The following is a 16,288-nucleotide window of genomic DNA, read 5'->3' on the forward strand; positions in this document are numbered from 1 at the left end:
TATGCACATTTAGGATGACGTAGAGAGACAGAGGCAAAGAAAACAGGCTATGTATCCAGGTAAATATAGTGCAGGTGATGAGAGTGATTACCAAAAGGTAACATAAATACATTGTAAATTTTAATTGGGCAGGACTTTGCCAATGAATGGAAATAGGCAATGAGGAAAGGATACAGGTGGTACAGAGTCATAGGTATTCAAACGTACACTTTGTTGGCTAGAAAAATTGGTACACTCTTCATAGAAATTAAGAAAACAAAAGCTGCACCTTAGTGGGATCTGGATAAACTTACCAAGGGAATGAAAGACATACAACTAATTTTGCTGGAAAGACAGTTGAACCTTACTCTTTCCTATTGGACTTTTCGCCCTCCTTTCTTTTTCTTTTCTACCTTCTAAGTCAGCCATCTTCAAGATATCTTTATCACCAGACTGGCTATTGAGGGAAGCAATCTCATTGGTCTCTTTTTTCAATCTCCCAAATGGATATTAAAACAAAATGAAACAAAAATAACACAACTCTTCTTTTTCAGAGTTCTTAAAACTGCTTTTTAGGAGTTTTAGTGCTGATGAATAGAGGAAGTAAGTATCTTATTAGGACCTCATTTCAACATATGCTAGCAAGTTGCTTAGTATGATGTGAGAAGTAGGGACAGTAAAAACAAATTGAAAGTTACAATGGCTTTTAAAGAACTTACAGAAGTATAATTGTTTGGGACTATTCTTAGAACTCATCTATTTTAGAATGACAACATGCTATGTTTAATCATTCATATTATCTAAAAATTCATTTTGTGCACTAATATATGGATGTTTAATACTCTGGTCTGCTCTTGGGAAACTTAGTTGGCCCTGCTTTAGATAATTTAATTAAAAAGGGGTTTATGTTGGTTTGTGCTTCTACAATACAGTTTTTTTTTTTTTTTTTTTTTTTGAGGCAGAGTCTCGCTCTGTCGCCCGGACTGGAGTGCAGTGGCCGGATCTCAGCTCACTGCAGGCTCCGCCTCCCGGGTTTACACCATTCTCCTGCCTCAGCCTCCCGAGTAGCTGGGACTACAGGCGCCCGCCACCTCGCCCGGCTAGTTTTTTGTATTTTTAGTAGAGACGGGGTTTCACTGTGTTAGCCAGGATGGTCTCGATCTCTTGACCTCGTGATCCGCCCGTCTCGGCCTCCCAAAGTGCTGGGATTACAGGCTTGAGCCACCGCGCCCGGCTACAATACAGTCTTTGTGACTCGAGAGTCACACTGTAACTTGAATGCTACTGCAGATGTTAAGAATAAGAATTTAGATATCCATTGACTCAGATTTAAAATAATGGAGCATTTATGTGAACAAGGTTCTCCTCTTGCCAAACAAAACACAGACCACACCATTTTCTTTTTTACTGCACATACACTATTATTCAACCAAAGCCCTATTCTTTTTTTTTTTTTTTTTTTTTTTTTTTTGAGACGGAGTCTCGCTCTGTCGCCCGGACTGGAGTGCAGTGGCCAGATCTCAGCTCACTGCAAGCTCTGCCTCCTGGGTTTACGCCATTCTCCTGCCTCAGCCTCCCGAGTAGCTGGGACTACAGGCGCCAGCCACCTCGCCCGGCTAGTTTTTGTATTTTTAGTAGAGACGGGGTTTCAGCGTATTAGCCAGGATGGTCTCGATCTCCTGACCTCGTGATCCGCCCGTCTCGGCCTCCCAAAGTGCTGGGATTACAGGCTTGAGCCACCGCGCCCGGCCAAAGCCCTATTCTTGATGACCCCATTCCAGAACAGAAATGAAGTCGCGCTCCCACTTGGTCCTCCCTTGTTCTTGAGCACTTTTGTGTACTTTTGTGACTTGTGTTCTTTTATTTGACAAATCTCATCCTCTTTTCCCTCGTAAGCTAAAAAATATGCTTCCAAGGCATATTTAGTGCTGAATCATTTTGTAGGTGATAATTATATGAGCCAACAGGTCTGCCTGTCACTTCAGCATAATGGATGGCACCCTCTTCCACTCCCAGGTGCCCTTATTTGCTGATATGGTCACCCGATGTGTCATACCTAATTTTTCTCTTCTCATCTGCCGATTCCCCATTTCCAACTTTAACCGAGTTTATTTTTTAAAGCATAGGATTATATACTAAATGGGGAAAAATGAAGAAGTCACCTAGTCATATTTCACACTACAAGAATTCCTTTGACAAAATCCTTCACAAGATTCAGCCTCTATCTGAACTTTCTGGCAGCTAATTCATTACCGTTTGAGGTGGTATTTTCCACTACTAGGCATCTCTAAGTTTTAAGAAATCTTCTTTATCTTCAGCTTTAATTTTATTCTTCTTCCCCAGCCTAAAACTCTGTCTATAGTTTGGAATTCCCTTTCTCAACCACAGGTTTTTGTAATGCCCAGGTTAAGGCATCCATTGTATATTACAAACTAACTTCTTTTTAGTTATCTGAAAAAAATATTAGTTATATATTATCCTTGGGAAAGTTAAGAAAATAGTTATTCAAGTCATTTTTTTGGCATTCAGATGAGGAACCTCATTTGAAAGGCTGCAGGGCTCTATCATTTACTAGCTATATGACCTTGGAAAGTTTATTTTATCTCCTTCAGGCTGTTTTTCAGCAACAAAATGAAAGTCAAGTACCCCCTTATGGGCTGCTGTGAGAATCAAATAACATACGAAGTTCCTTAGGAACAGATACTTTATCATGTTTACCACTTTATTCTAAGTGCTTACTGCAGGCAGTAGCAGGTACAGAGTAAGTTCTCAATAAATATCTCTATAAGCAATAAAAGTCCTAGAACATTGACTTGCACATAGCACTCAATAAAAGGTAGCTATTAGTATTCTTTTAATCATTCTTCCTATGATCTGGTTTCTAGAATTCCCACTACATTAATTCACCCTCTTATGGAAGCTATCTTGTTTACTCAACATTCTTAACATGTAGTTCTAACAATTCAATACTATGTGGTGTATGGAGATTTTGCTTTATTTGAACATAATTATTTTAAGGAAGTCTAAACAGACAAGCGTCTGCTGGGAAAAAGCTAGTCTACCTGCTTATATAAAGAGCTGGCACTTACAAAACCCAGTAACTTTCTCACAATACCACCCTTTAAACATTGGGAAACGTATGGTTAAGAGAACAAAAATATCAGCAAATAAGGAGTGATCAGCCAGGTAAGAGAAGAACCAGGACAGTGCAGTATTATGAAGGAAAAAAAAAAAAAAAAAAGCCACTGCAACCAGTACTTATGTTTATTACTGTACCTAATAAACAGCCCAGTGTGGTGATTCCTATTCACTTAGTAGCCTCCCCATCTAGAATATACTCCGTGATCTTTCTTGATGGCCAGACTGTGTAAAGTTCATACACAGTGTTTACTACAGGGAACCCCACATATTGTCAGTTTAATGAGTAAACACAAATTTCAAGGAGGGCACTACAGTGAGAGATGAACAGTTTTCTGATAGGAGATTGTACAACTAATGTTTTCACCAGTGTACTTTAGGACAGCAGATTCAGATTAAGGCGCTGGCACTGAATGCTAATAGTAAAATTACAAATATAAAGTAAAAATTTGGAATCGTTGCCAAAGAAAGGAATGCAAATTGAATTAATAATTTGAAAGAACAGTAAGGTTTAGCTTTTGTTCTTATTTTTAGTGCGACTCCGATTGGAGTTTGTTTGTAGACACATCTGAAAAAAGTGAAGGGAGAGATGGAAGATAGTAAACGTCAAGGAAAAGATGGAAGGATAAATCACTGTAATAAAAAGGAGTACTTCTTTTTCGCCAACAGAAGTAAAGGTAAAGTGTCTGAGTTAACGGATGGATTGTTGACCTCTGGGGAGGGTGATCCCATCAGCTCAGCTTTGTGACGACCTAAGAATATCCCTTCCACCCTTTTCCTGATCCAATCATTCTGGCTGCATAAAACCACCTAAATCTATCAACTGTTACACTTCCGTTAGTGCTAAGATATATTCATATAACTCCCACGTATTAAATGAAAATACATCCATCTAAAAATAAGACAACAAGATTGCTGCTACACCAAGAAAGGATTTTAAAAAGGCCTGTTCACAAAGTAAGTGAGGGCCAGAGGAAAGGCGGTCGTTTAAGCTGAAATTCGAGCTGGGATGACACCTCCTAATGCAATCAAGCGCTGTTGCAGCACACTTCTTAGGAGATCGGGTTCAACGCCAGGGTAAGGTGAGAATCTGGCCTGGCGGCTCCGGCCCCGGCCATTCGGTTCCGTTCCGTTTATAAAGCGGGTTGGGCTCCGGCCGCCACCATTCACTCGACCGCTCTCGGCACGAACGCTTGGTCGCAAAGCCTGCCGAGGTCCTAGATGAATCGCTTCAGGCCTGAAAACAAGGAAGCCGTCTCCAGAGACCATTGCCAACGCTGACGCCCGCGGTCTGAGGTCGCTGTGGGAAGAGCCGTGGGCCACCCTGCTCCTCTGATCACCGGCGGACAGGGACACATTGTTCAGGGCCATCCTCAAACACCGCCCGCAGTATTTGCGTTACGTCCCTTGGTCAAGAAAGGCCCTTCGCGGCTCCCCAGATCAGTTCAGCCTGTCTCGGATCGGGTGACTAACCACACCGGAAGCCATAACTGAGCCTGAGGAATAAGCCAGACACCGCCCTGCCTTTATCGAGCGCTATCCTGGCGAGCATGCGCAATCCGTCCGCACAAGTCGACGCCCGCTGAGAGCAAGCGCAACGGACGTCTGCGTTGGTGACGCCAGGGAGCGTGAGGACGTGGGGCTTCCGTGAATGCGCAGTGGGTGCGTCGGCCACGACCTTTTGGCCAGGTTAGGGAGGGGGCGACGCTGAGATGGGGGCGGCGGCGGCGGAAGCGGATCGGACTCTCTTTGTGGGCAACCTTGAAACGAAAGTGACCGAGGAGCTCCTTTTCGAGCTTTTCCACCAGGTAAGCGGATGGGTTCGGCTCTTTTGCCTTTCGTTTTCCGTCTCGCCTAGGGCCTGGCCCAGCGGCCACCCCGTTTTGCTTATCTGACGGGTGGCCGTCAGGGGACCCGACTGGTGGCTGTTTGGGGGTGAAGGGCGCGTCTGGGTTGCGAAACGCTCGCTGGGTGTCGCTTTCCTGGAAGATCTTGGTTCGTTTAGGCCAAAAGTGACGACTAAAGGTGGTGGAGGGATCCTCGGTCAAGTTTCGGGGTAATTAGAGATCCAGGCGTCCTTGGGAACATAGTGTGTGTGTAGGGTCTTCGTTGAGCAGTGCTTCTTCTTATCCCTCCTGTTCTCATCTTCCCCTTAGGATAATTTGTCTTTGCTTTATCTGACTGGGAACTTAATATTTTAATTTATTTGTGTCAGTTTTCCCCTAAAGTTTGCTTATCAAATTGCAACATTATTAAAATATGTAAAATAAAGTCATTAAGTACTCCGTAGAAAAACAGCATTTTAGTGTTGCTATATTAAAATGTGTGAAAAATTCTGAGTATCCCATTCCCCCCATCCCTATCCCCTAATAACTGGTATTGTTTGATTAATCAATACAAAAGTCAGTTTTTGGTTCAAGAAAATCATTCTCTTGTTCTTGATAAATGTTCATTTTCATGGAGTGGCAAAATAATGGCGATTGGTCACTATGCTGAGAAGCCATACAGTGCTGTGAGCTGCAAAAGTGATTGTGTTTTCAGTTCCTTATGGGCCCCCTTCCCCAAATAAATCTAATGTTCGGTCATAACTAGGATGTTTACTGTAGCCGAAGTGGAAATCCGTACATCATTTTTAAAAGAAGTTTCTGATTACATTTCCGTTGTTTTTTAACTTTGTCATCTCGTATTTGTAAAATTTGAGTGTTTTCCTTTAGTTGCTTTATTTAAATTCTAAACACCTTTTTGTTCGTAGGCTGGGCCAGTAATAAAGGTGAAAATTCCAAAAGATAAGGATGGTAAACCAAAGCAGTTTGCGTTTGTGAATTTCAAACATGAAGTATCTGTTCCTTATGCAATGAATCTACTTAATGGAATCAAACTTTATGGAAGGCCTATCAAAATTCAATTTAGATCAGGTAAATGTCCAATGAGGTTAGGGGGTCATTTTTTCCTGCTGTTTTTAAATTTACTATTCAGTTTTAAAGAACCTCTTATTTGTTGATGGAACTGCTTTCTTAAGCATCGTGATTGGCAAACTTTATCTTGAAAACGGGTAACATTGACACATGGATTTTGAAATTATAATTTTAAAACAGCTTAAAGTTTCATTTTGGGTTAGTGAAAAGAACATAAACTGTATCACTAAGAGAGTTGGGCTTGGGTGCTCTGAAAAAGAGCTAGATTTATTTTCTGAAAATGCTTCTCCTGGCTGCTTTGTAATTACTTTCATATATTTTGATTCTTGATCATGTGAGGATGAAACTGGCCATGTATCCAGTCTTACAATTTAGGGTGGAGATCAGAAAATTATGGTCAGATTGGATATTTATGGAATGCTTTGTTTTGCTTATCTGATGTTATACACTTATAATTTTCACTCTGATGAAGCCATAAAGCCGTCTACAGCAGTTTGAGATTTTTTTTTTTTTGAGTGGGAGTCTTACCCTTGGCTGGAGTGCAGTGGCACAATCTCAGCTCACTGCAACCTCCGACTCCCGGGTTCAAGCGATTCTCCTGCCTTAGCCTCCTGAGTAGCTGGGATTACAGGTGCACGCCACCATGCCTGGCTAATTCTTTGTATTTTTAGTAGAGATGGGGTTTCACCATGTTGGTCAGGCTGGTCTCGAACTCCTGGCCTCAAGAAATCTGCCCACCTCAGCCTCCCAAAGTGCTGGGATTACAGGTGTGAGCCACTGCGCTGGGCCAGCAGTTTGAGATTTTTCTCTTTTAGATTGTGTTTACCTTTTTGGAGTGATTTCAGGTGGGGAAGACAAAATTTCAAATTAGATTTTCTATCAAGAATAATTTTTCAAATTATTTCATTTTAGGAAGTAGTCATGCCTCGCAAGATGTCAGTTTGTCATATCCCCAGCATCATGTTGGAAATTCAAGCCCTACCTCCACATCTCCTAGCAGGTAATATTTCTCACTTATTGTTAAGATCACTTACCAGGATTTCTTATAGGGAATAGCCTCAAAACACATGAGCGACATGACCATCCCCACATACGTGTACAGTACATGTATACACTTGAAACAAAATTTCTCAAAACATTATTTACCCTCACTACTTGCATTATTTACTATTTCATTGAAAAACATTAATTTATTTTATAGTCATTAATTGCTTGTTACTTACAGTTAAAAATACCAATTAGTCAGCAGAGTATTGGACTAAGAATTCCTAGAATTGGATTCTAGGTCTGCATCTATCAATTGTGTGATCTTGAGCTAGTCTCCTTTCTTTAGTCCCATCTTCCCATGTGTAAGGAAAAGAAGTTGAATTAAATGATTTGTAAAATCCCTTCAGGTACTGAGTATTAGAAAGTATCGTATTTACTTAAATAATTTTATTTTCTTTAGGGAGGTTAATATTTTACCAGGGACAGTTTTTCCCGGTGTATCCATAGAGCTATTTAACAGTCGTTTAAGGAAGATTTAATAAATACCTGCCATATGTCAGGTTCTTCACCAAATCTTTTACGTGTATGATTTCATTTATTCCTCACAGCAGTTTTATGAGGGTAGAGATTATTTTTATCTCTACCTTATATATAAAGGGAAATGAAAAATGGAGGTTAACTTGCTCATATTCAGTGGGCTGGGGTTCAAACCCAGGCAGTGTAGTGTGATTGAGCCCAGCCACTATGATATATTATCTAGAGGAGCTTAAAGTCTAAATGAAGACACATATATATTTTTGTGAATACCTGTTCAATTACTGTAATAAGTTCTCTAAAGAAAGAGTAGAAAGGGCTTTGAGAAAATTTTAGGAGAAGGAGATGATATAGATGAATGTGGAACTGAAAGAAGCCAGTGTACCTAGATCATAATGAATGAAAATGGAGAGCAGTAGGGGATTTTGGTAGATAGGCTGGAGACGGTCTTGTAAACTATAATCAGGATTTTGAGATTTACCCTAAAATTGAATAGGAAGGCAGTGAAATGTTTTAGGTAGGGTACTGATAGGAACAAGTTTATATATTAAGAGTTGTTTGGTTGCAATGGGAGAATGGATTGGAGGGGACAAGAGTGAAAATAGAGCAGTGAGGAAGCTTTTAGTAGCAAGGTATTGATGTTGGAAGCTATTGATGGATGAGGTTGATAGTTTAGATTAAGGTAATGTCATGAGCTGGAGAGAAGTGGATGGATATGAAGAGATACTGGAAGGTGGATAGTGAGCAAGCCATAGTGCAAAACATGTACCCTCCCGGTGTTCTTTCTTGTCAGCTGAAATTAATTAACAGCGTTTAAACATTTCTTGGTAAAGTTGGAATTTAAAGCACTTCCAGCTACTTTAATGGAGTCTTCAAAGGCATCCTAGGTAGAGGAAAATAAAAAGTTTTCCCTCTTAGAATTTCATGGGGAGAAAAAAACAGGTGCAGTGACCCATTCCTATAGTCCCGGCTACTTGGAAGGCTGTGGTGGGAGAACCACTTGAGGCCTTGAGTTTGGGACCTGCCTAGGCAACATAGCAAGGCAGTCTCTCTATTTAAAGAATTTCTTTGAAAGAAAAAAAAAAAGTACAAGTAAATACTTTGGTTTTAATCAAAGGCTAGAGAGTTTATCATTTCTATACTATAAATTGAATTCTTCCCTTAGCATACAGATAATATAATATAATCTGATTTGAGAAAGCCTAAAATTAAAAGATCCAAACTGTAAGACTAGCCAATTGGTTATAGGATTCTGAAGACATTTTAAAATAGTTTAAAGCATTTTTAAAGTGAGCTTTTCTGTAGAGCAAGTTATCCCTTTAATAAATAAGGAATAAGGTATAAATCCTCAAAAGTAATATCCTATGTATGTTATAGAACTCTTAATTCCTTACCTCCCAAAACTTCTTTCTCTTTTCTGTCGCAGGAAATGTCTACCTAATTACTCAAGCCAAAAGTCTAGATTTGATCCTTTATTTCTTCCCTCATTCCACATATCCAGTCGATCAAATTCTCTTCATTTTAGTTTTCAGTCTAGGTCTTTGCATTAGCTCAGGGACTGACAAATTATTTCTAGAGAAGGCCATATAGTTAATATTTTAGACTTTGCAGAAGATACTGTTTCTGTCTCTGCCATTGTAGCACTTAAGTAGCCATAGATAATACAAAAACAATGGTGTGGCTGTGTTCCAATAACACTTTGTTTAGGGAAAACTGGATTTGGCAGCTTGACCCACTGGCTATACTTGCTCACCCCTGCACTAGTCTTTCAGCTGGGAAATTTTTGCCTCTTTGTAACCTTGTTGTTCAGTTCTAACTACAAATGTCACCTTTTTAGAAAGGCAGTCCCTCACCAGCTAAAAGATAGGGGAACCTCCTGTTTCACTTCCATTTGATCTTTAATCAGACATTTTATCACTTACAATCATGAGAAAATATCTTCTTGTCTGTATTCTTATTCTGGCTGCATGGGAGCAGATACCTTGTCTGTCTTATTCATGCCAACCTTTGAGAAACGCGTTTTGCTCATGGTTGTCATTTAGTAAATATTTAGTGAATGAATGGTTATATGTTGGTTTTCTTTTTAGCAGGTACGAAAGGACTATGGATAACATGACTTCATCAGCTCAGATAATTCAGAGATCTTTCTCTTCTCCAGAAAATTTTCAGAGACAAGCAGTGGTAGGTTGACTATTTTTCAACTTGAGTTGCCAAAAAAAATTCATCCTTAGTTAAAATGTTCATATTGTATCAAATAACTGGTTTTTAATTAACTTTGTTCAAAGTTGGAGGTTTTATTCCTTTAGTCCTCAAGAAAAATTTTTTCTCAAATTTTTGTTAGACTAGCATGATCTTTATAGATTGAGCACTCATTTTAGTTTTCACTGGGCTGAAATATACACTTAAAAGACTGAAGATAAATAGAAGTAAAACTGCTTTTACATTTGTTTTTCTTTTCAACCATCATTTACTCATTGTCTGATGTTCTTGTACCCTATCCTGAGTGACTTATCGTAAACTTGGGTCTTCTAGACCAGTTCCATTTTAAACGTAAACTTTTTTTTTTTTTTTTCTGGTGGTGGTAACGTCATCATGAGACTAGGCTTAAAATCTTAGCTATCTTCTACTGTTTTATCTTTGTCATCACTTGTTCAGGTAGGAAGCTCTTGGTAACTATTTGGTACCCAAATCATGATCTTGGCTTGTAGTCCCCAGGCTTTTGTATTTCATAGGTCTGCAAAATGAAATATAGATGTGAAAATCAATTTGAGAGACCAGTATAGAGGATGTTAACTTTTATGTACATATTGCCTATTTTTCTAATTTTCCTGTAGAATATTCAAATAAAAATGATCATATACTAATATTTATCCACAGGCAGAATTTGGGAACCACCAGTCTAGTCAATTACGCCCCTATTTCCCCCTCACTAGTTCATCTTGCACACCATTTCAGAATTAATATTACAATTCTGTTTTGTTTATCTTCTTGCACATTGACTTTCCATTGTTTGTAAGATAAAGTCAGATTTCTCTAACCCAATTATTAGGGATTCTTACTGTCTGATTCCAGTAAACCCTGTAGCCTTACTTTTCATTGTTTACTACTTATTAAGATCCGTAACCTGTCTCAGCCGGAATTACTTGGTATTCTGTGAACCTGGTCTGTGTTTCCCTTTTATTTTTGTTTGTGCAATTTCCTTTTCTTGGCATATCTCCCCCTTAAAATATTTTCTTCAAATATTCCATCCATTGTTTTAATACCCAGATCATATGCCACCTTCATGAAACCTTTCCTAATGATACTGACCTCCTGATTCTTTATGTTTTTACACAGTGATTTTGCATTATAGTCATTTTGTGTGACTTATTCTGAGTTGCATTCTTGAGGACAAAGCGTAGTATGTATGTATATATATTTCGTAGGTATAAATTGGAATGATTGAGGCTATTGTACTACTTTAGTTGTGTTTAATTGAGGATCCCTCTAGGCAAGAGTGACTTTATTTTCTTTCATCCGTTAACTGACCAAATACATATTGGCTTTGGTATCTAGAAGTATTAACATTTCTGCTTTTCCTCTTCCTCAGATGAACAGTGCTTTGAGACAAATGTCATATGGTGGAAAATTTGGTTCTCCACCTCTGGATCAATCAGGATTTTCACCATCAGTTCAATCACACAGTCATAGTTTTAACCAGTCTTCAAGCTCTCAGTGGCGCCAAGATACACCGTCATCACAGCGTAAAGTCAGAATGAATTCTCATCCCTACCTAGCAGATAGACATTATAGCCGGGAACAGCGTTACACTGATCATGGCTCTGACCATCATTACAGAGGAAACAGAGATGATTTCTTCTATGAAGATAGGAATCATGATGGCTGGAGCCATGACTATGAAAACAGAAGAGACAGTAGTAGAGATGGAAAATGGCGTTCATCTCGACACTAACGTGTTAAAAGGACATTGTTTTTATAGGGTCATTTTAGGCCCTTCGACTAAGTTGATATGGAAATATTTTGTTGAAAAACTGTACAGAGCAGCTTTACAAGTTGTCACATTTCTTTATACATTTTTTTAAAGCTACAATTTAATACAAAATGAATTATGGTTTTATTACATTAATAACCTTTCACCTCAGGGTTTTATGAAGAGGAAGGGGTTTTATGCAAAAGAAAGTGCTACAATTCCTAATCATTTTAGACACTTTAGGAGGGAGTGAAGTTGTATGATAAAGCAGATATTTTAATTATTTGTTATCTTTTTGTATTGCAAGAAATTTCTTGCTAGTGAATCAAGAAAATGTCCAAGTTGACAGTCTGAAATGGCTACTGGTATTTTGTTAATTCAAAAATATAACTTTTCAGTGATTCATTTTACTAACATTCTATTTGAGAAGACTTATTGGTAAAGTTTGGGGATAAAGGCATTGCTTAACTTCTTAGATAATTTAGGTATAAATTCTGTGACATGCTCTTGAGCTTTACCCTAGTTGAAGATACATGTGTAGACCTACACATACTGTTTCACTCTAAAATTTAGAAATTGCTCATTAAGTCACATTTGAGGTATAAGTCACTCAGGAAGTTAAAATATCTCTACATGTATATTTTTACCTTAAAAAATAACCTATAAAAAAAATACAGTGTTAGCATAAATCCCCTTTTCAGGAAGAACAAAAGTGTCAGTGCATAGTTAGATAAAATGGTAAAATGTTTTACTGAAAGCATACTTTTTCGGAAAAAAGATTCATGGAGCCTTTAAGTGCTGCCTCTGTCAGTCAAACGTTAAAAACTTTTAACATTTTCAAAGTGCCCAGGATGTGTACAAAGACACATGTAATGGAGATCGTATAGGGTTTTTTTTTTGTTTGAACCTTTGAAAGAATTTAATCTCAACGTTTTCTAATTTTAAAAATTTAAAATCTTGTTTAACAAAAACTTTTAATGTATTAAGATACTGTTTTCATTTCATTACAGAATTGTTTATAAAAGTTCATTCTTTGAAAAATAAGGATCCTTTTTAATACCACAGCATTTGTACTGTTCCTTTTTAATATACTGAAAATATAAAAGGAAGGGTGTGTGTTATTTTTTTTTATGTCACTGACTTCAGAGACATTGTATACAAAGAATTACCAACATACTTTTATTCACTAATTGCCTGCTGTTTAGAATGTCAGTTCTTTAATTTTGAGCATCCTGAAATACATCTTTTGTACATACAGAGCATGATGTTTCAGAATAGATTTTCAGTGACCCCTCGATTGTAGTTTGGAGTACTTTAGTTACCCTCAGTGGTCTCTAGGAGTTAAAGTACACTTAGATTTCCTGTTTATAAATGAATTCAGTTTTTCTGTATCTAAGTAAATGGAGCTATTCAACTACTCAGTATAGAATTAAGATAAACAATTTGTTTGCTTAAGCAATTTCACAGAATTTGTCTCCAATGAGATTATTATTTTTGGGTGTCTTATCTATATGAAAACTTAGTAGGTTTGTAGATGTTAACAAAGATTAATACTGCATGTTTGTTTTTGTTTGTTTGTTTGAGACAGTCTTGCTACGACACCCAGGCTAGAGTGCAATGGCGGGATCTCAGCTCACTGCAACCTCCACTTCGCAGGTTCAAGTGATTCTCCTGCCTCAGCCTCCTGAGTGGCTGGGATTACAGGCACCCACCACCATGCCCGGCTAGTTTTTGTATTTTTAGTAGAGGTGGGGTTTCGCCATATTGGCCAGGCTGGTCTCAAACTCCTGACCTCAAGTGATCCACCTACCTCGGCCTCCCGAAGTGCTGGAATTACAGGCGTGAGCCACTGTGCCCGGCCTAATACTGCGTTATTACAACTTTATCTGTGGGTCAGATCCTTTCATATTGGTTAACCGATGACCCTGACTCAGAATAATCTTTTTCAATGGCGTTTTGAGGGAAGCTTGTGAAGTTCCAGTGAATCTTCTTTTTCACTTCACTTTCAGTGAGCTGAAAGTAACCAAACTAAATACATGTATTGCGTAAAGAACAGGACAAGACAGCCTTAAAAAATTGAATATAGTTGGTGAGACAACTCCTAAGTACAGGTTGAGCATCCCTTATCCAAAATGCTTGGGAAGTGTTTTGGGTTCTGGAATATTTGCTTTAATGCTTGTCGGTCAAGCATCCCATGTCTGAAAATCCAGAGTGCTCCTATGAGCATTTGCCTTGAGTGTCACATCTGTGTTGGCACTCAAGGAGTTTTATATTTCGGAGCATTTCAGATTTCAGATTTGGGATGCTCCATCTATTTCAAAAGCTGCAAGAACAGAAAGGAAGAAATTATTTTTGTGGGAGAATAGTTTCTCCCAGAGTGTTTCCCATGGAACGCTAGTCTCAAAAGGTGTTCTAAGAAAAAAAAAAAAAAAAAAGTCAAATGTGTGGAAGCCATTGTGTGTTATTGTGTGACTTTCTTTTACTCAAAAACAGCACCGTAAAATTTCTGACAAGTACTATAGTAAAAAAATCCCTTTATACTTAATCTAGTGTTTTCTACCTTTCCCTATCTAAAATAAAATTTTTCTACCACTTTCTGATTATGTTGTGTGTGCCCACTTTCCCCATACCCACTGCTACCATCTTAGAGTAGGCAATTTTCTCAAGAGGATTATTCCCAGAACACCCTAATGTTTTCCTGCTTCCAGTGTTTTTTCCTCAAATTCATTCCACACTCTTGAGAATTGAAGATGTAAATCTGTCACTCACCTGAAATAAAGTGTCAGTGTCCTCTGACTTAAGTACAAAATTCTCAACTTAATATGACCCCATTCGGCATCTGCTACTTCGATCTCTTCTGATGACTTCACCACTTTAGTTCTCATAGTAACTGCCCTTCACTGCTCAACCTATGCACTACTTCCTTTAGAAAGCCTTTCCAGAGCTCTGAAATGCAGATTCAGTGCCAAGTTACGTATTCCCCAAATATCTTTATATCTTACCATAGCCTTTAGACTGTATTATAATTTTCTTTTTACTTGTCTGTCTCCATAGACAGCTCCGTGAAGACAGACCTTATCTTATTCATCACTGCATTCCCAGGATCCAGTGCCTGGCATATATTTAACATTGAAACTTTTTGATGAAAGGAAGAACCTCTGTTAATTGAATAAGGAAAAGGAGGATTCAACACATAAAACTTTGAATAGCCTCTCTAAACCCTCTGTTAATTGAATAAGGAAAAGGAGGATTCAACACATAAAACTTTGAATAGCCTCTCTAAACCTAAAACATGGCATCCTGAGAATTACATGTCACAGTACATGCATTCTAGAATTCTATTTGTTCATTTTGTCAAACTTCAAAAAGTTTTGGATCTGTATTCATGAATAATGTGTGATTTTGTTTTTATTTTATTTATGGCAGAGCCTTGCTCTGTCACCCAGGCTGGAGTGGAATGGCGCAATCTCAGCACACTGCAACCTGCGCCTCCCGGGTTCCGGCGATTCTCCCACCTCAGCCTCCCGAGTAGCTGGAATTACAGGCACCCACCACCACGCCTGGCTAATTTTTCTATTTGTAATAGAGATGGGTTTTCCCCATGTTGGCCAGGCTGGTCTTGAACTCCCAACCTCAGGTGATCTGCCCGACTTGGCCTCCCAAAGTGTTGGGATTACAGGCGTGAGCCACTGACACCCGGCCTGCTTTTGTTTTTTAATTGTAATATCTTAGTTTGGTTTAGGAGTATGGTTCTGCTAGCCTTATAAAATAAATTGGCAAGCTTATCATTTTCCGTGCCCCCCAAACATTTGAATAATAAAGGAATTAGCTGTTTCTTCAAGATTTGTTGAACTCATTTATACAGCTATCTGGGTTTGCTTTAGAAATAGTTCTTTGATTCCTTTATCAATTTCCTTTACAGTTAGCATCTTTTCAGGTTTGCTACTTTCTCAGGAAATAATTTGGATAATTTATACTTTTCAAGAAAATCAACCATTCCCTTTTTCTGAATATATTGCTATAGAGTTGTACATAGTATTTCTTACAATTTTTGTAAAACTCCCAATATCTCTGGTTATAGTGCAGTTTTAGTTCCTGACAATATATTTTACATTCCCTCTCATCCTCAGATGAGACTGGCTGTGCTATTTTGGCATACATTTTACATTTATATATGTTATAAGCCCTACACTACCTTGTTTTTGTTAAAATAGGCAGATTCTTAAATAATAAGAAAATTATATATAATAATTAAGAAAAAATAGGAAAAAAATCTTACTGTTTACCCGCATAGTTACCATTTCTGGAGCTCCTCATTCCTTTGTGCAGATCCATTTATCTATCTGGTATAATTATTGTGCTTGAAAGACTTCTTGTGGTATTTCCCATAGGGCAGCTTTGCAGGTGATGAAATCTTTTAGTCTCTTTCACCGTTTTGAAATATATTTTGAAGAATATTTTGAAATATATATTTAAATAAATTCTAGGTATAGAATTCTAAATTGATGAGGTTCTTTTCTTTCAATTCATAAAAATAGTTGGTCCATTGTTCTCTTGATTATTTCCCATAAGGAAATCTTGTATACAATGTGTCATTTTTCTCTAGCTGGTTTTGAGCAATTGATTACTATGTGCCTTGACATCGTTTTCTTCATGTTTCTTGCGCTTGGGGTTCATTGAGCTGCATCAATCTTTGGAGTTTTCACCTGATTTGAAAAAAAATTTTAGACATTTGAATTTTTTAATACCAATTTTCCACTCCTCT

The 16,288-nt window shown here is 38.1% G+C and overlaps 2 protein-coding genes across 3 annotated transcripts; one reads left to right on the forward strand and one right to left on the reverse strand.

Annotated features, from left to right (window-relative positions):
• Nucleotides 1-2,687: 2,687 nt before the first annotated feature.
• On the reverse strand, nucleotides 2,688-4,761 carry CUNH11orf71 (chromosome unknown C11orf71 homolog). The gene has a single exon (XM_033203807.1). It carries the CDS (start codon nucleotides 4,486-4,488, stop codon nucleotides 4,105-4,107), a length of 384 nt encoding a protein of 127 aa, XP_033059698.1. The 5' UTR covers nucleotides 4,489-4,761; the 3' UTR covers nucleotides 2,688-4,104.
• RBM7 (RNA binding motif protein 7) lies at nucleotides 4,689-13,980 on the forward strand. 2 transcript variants are annotated; one of them, XM_033203805.1, is made up of 5 exons: nucleotides 4,689-4,925; nucleotides 5,870-6,032; nucleotides 6,945-7,032; nucleotides 9,641-9,734; nucleotides 11,143-13,980. In XM_033203805.1, exons 1-5 carry the CDS (start codon nucleotides 4,830-4,832, stop codon nucleotides 11,503-11,505), a joined length of 804 nt encoding a protein of 267 aa, XP_033059696.1. In that variant the 5' UTR covers nucleotides 4,689-4,829; the 3' UTR covers nucleotides 11,506-13,980. The 2 variants fall into 2 exon arrangements, with proteins under 2 accessions (XP_033059696.1, XP_033059697.1); XM_033203806.1 differs by having other exon boundaries at nucleotides 9,644-9,734.
• The last annotated feature ends 2,308 nt before the right edge of the window (nucleotides 13,981-16,288 follow it).

The sequence above is a fragment of the Trachypithecus francoisi genome, unplaced genomic scaffold, assembly GCF_009764315.1.
Source record: "Trachypithecus francoisi isolate TF-2019V2 unplaced genomic scaffold, Tfra_2.0 Lachesis_group8, whole genome shotgun sequence".
Lineage (NCBI taxonomy): Eukaryota > Metazoa > Chordata > Mammalia > Primates > Cercopithecidae > Trachypithecus > Trachypithecus francoisi.

Excerpts from the sequence above, each read along its gene's own strand:
- CUNH11orf71 (XM_033203807.1), bottom strand. The coding sequence starts at position 4,488 with ATGGCCCTGAACAATGTGTCCCTGTCCGCCGGTGATCAGAGGAGCAGG.
- RBM7 (XM_033203805.1), top strand. The coding sequence starts at position 4,830 with ATGGGGGCGGCGGCGGCGGAAGCGGATCGGACTCTCTTTGTGGGCAAC. Across the intron at positions 7,033-9,640 it reads ACCTCCACATCTCCTAGCAG|CAGGTACGAAAGGACTATGG; the intron begins GTAATATTTCTC and ends TTTTCTTTTTAG. Across the intron at positions 9,735-11,142 it reads ATTTTCAGAGACAAGCAGTG|ATGAACAGTGCTTTGAGACA; the intron begins GTAGGTTGACTA and ends CCTCTTCCTCAG.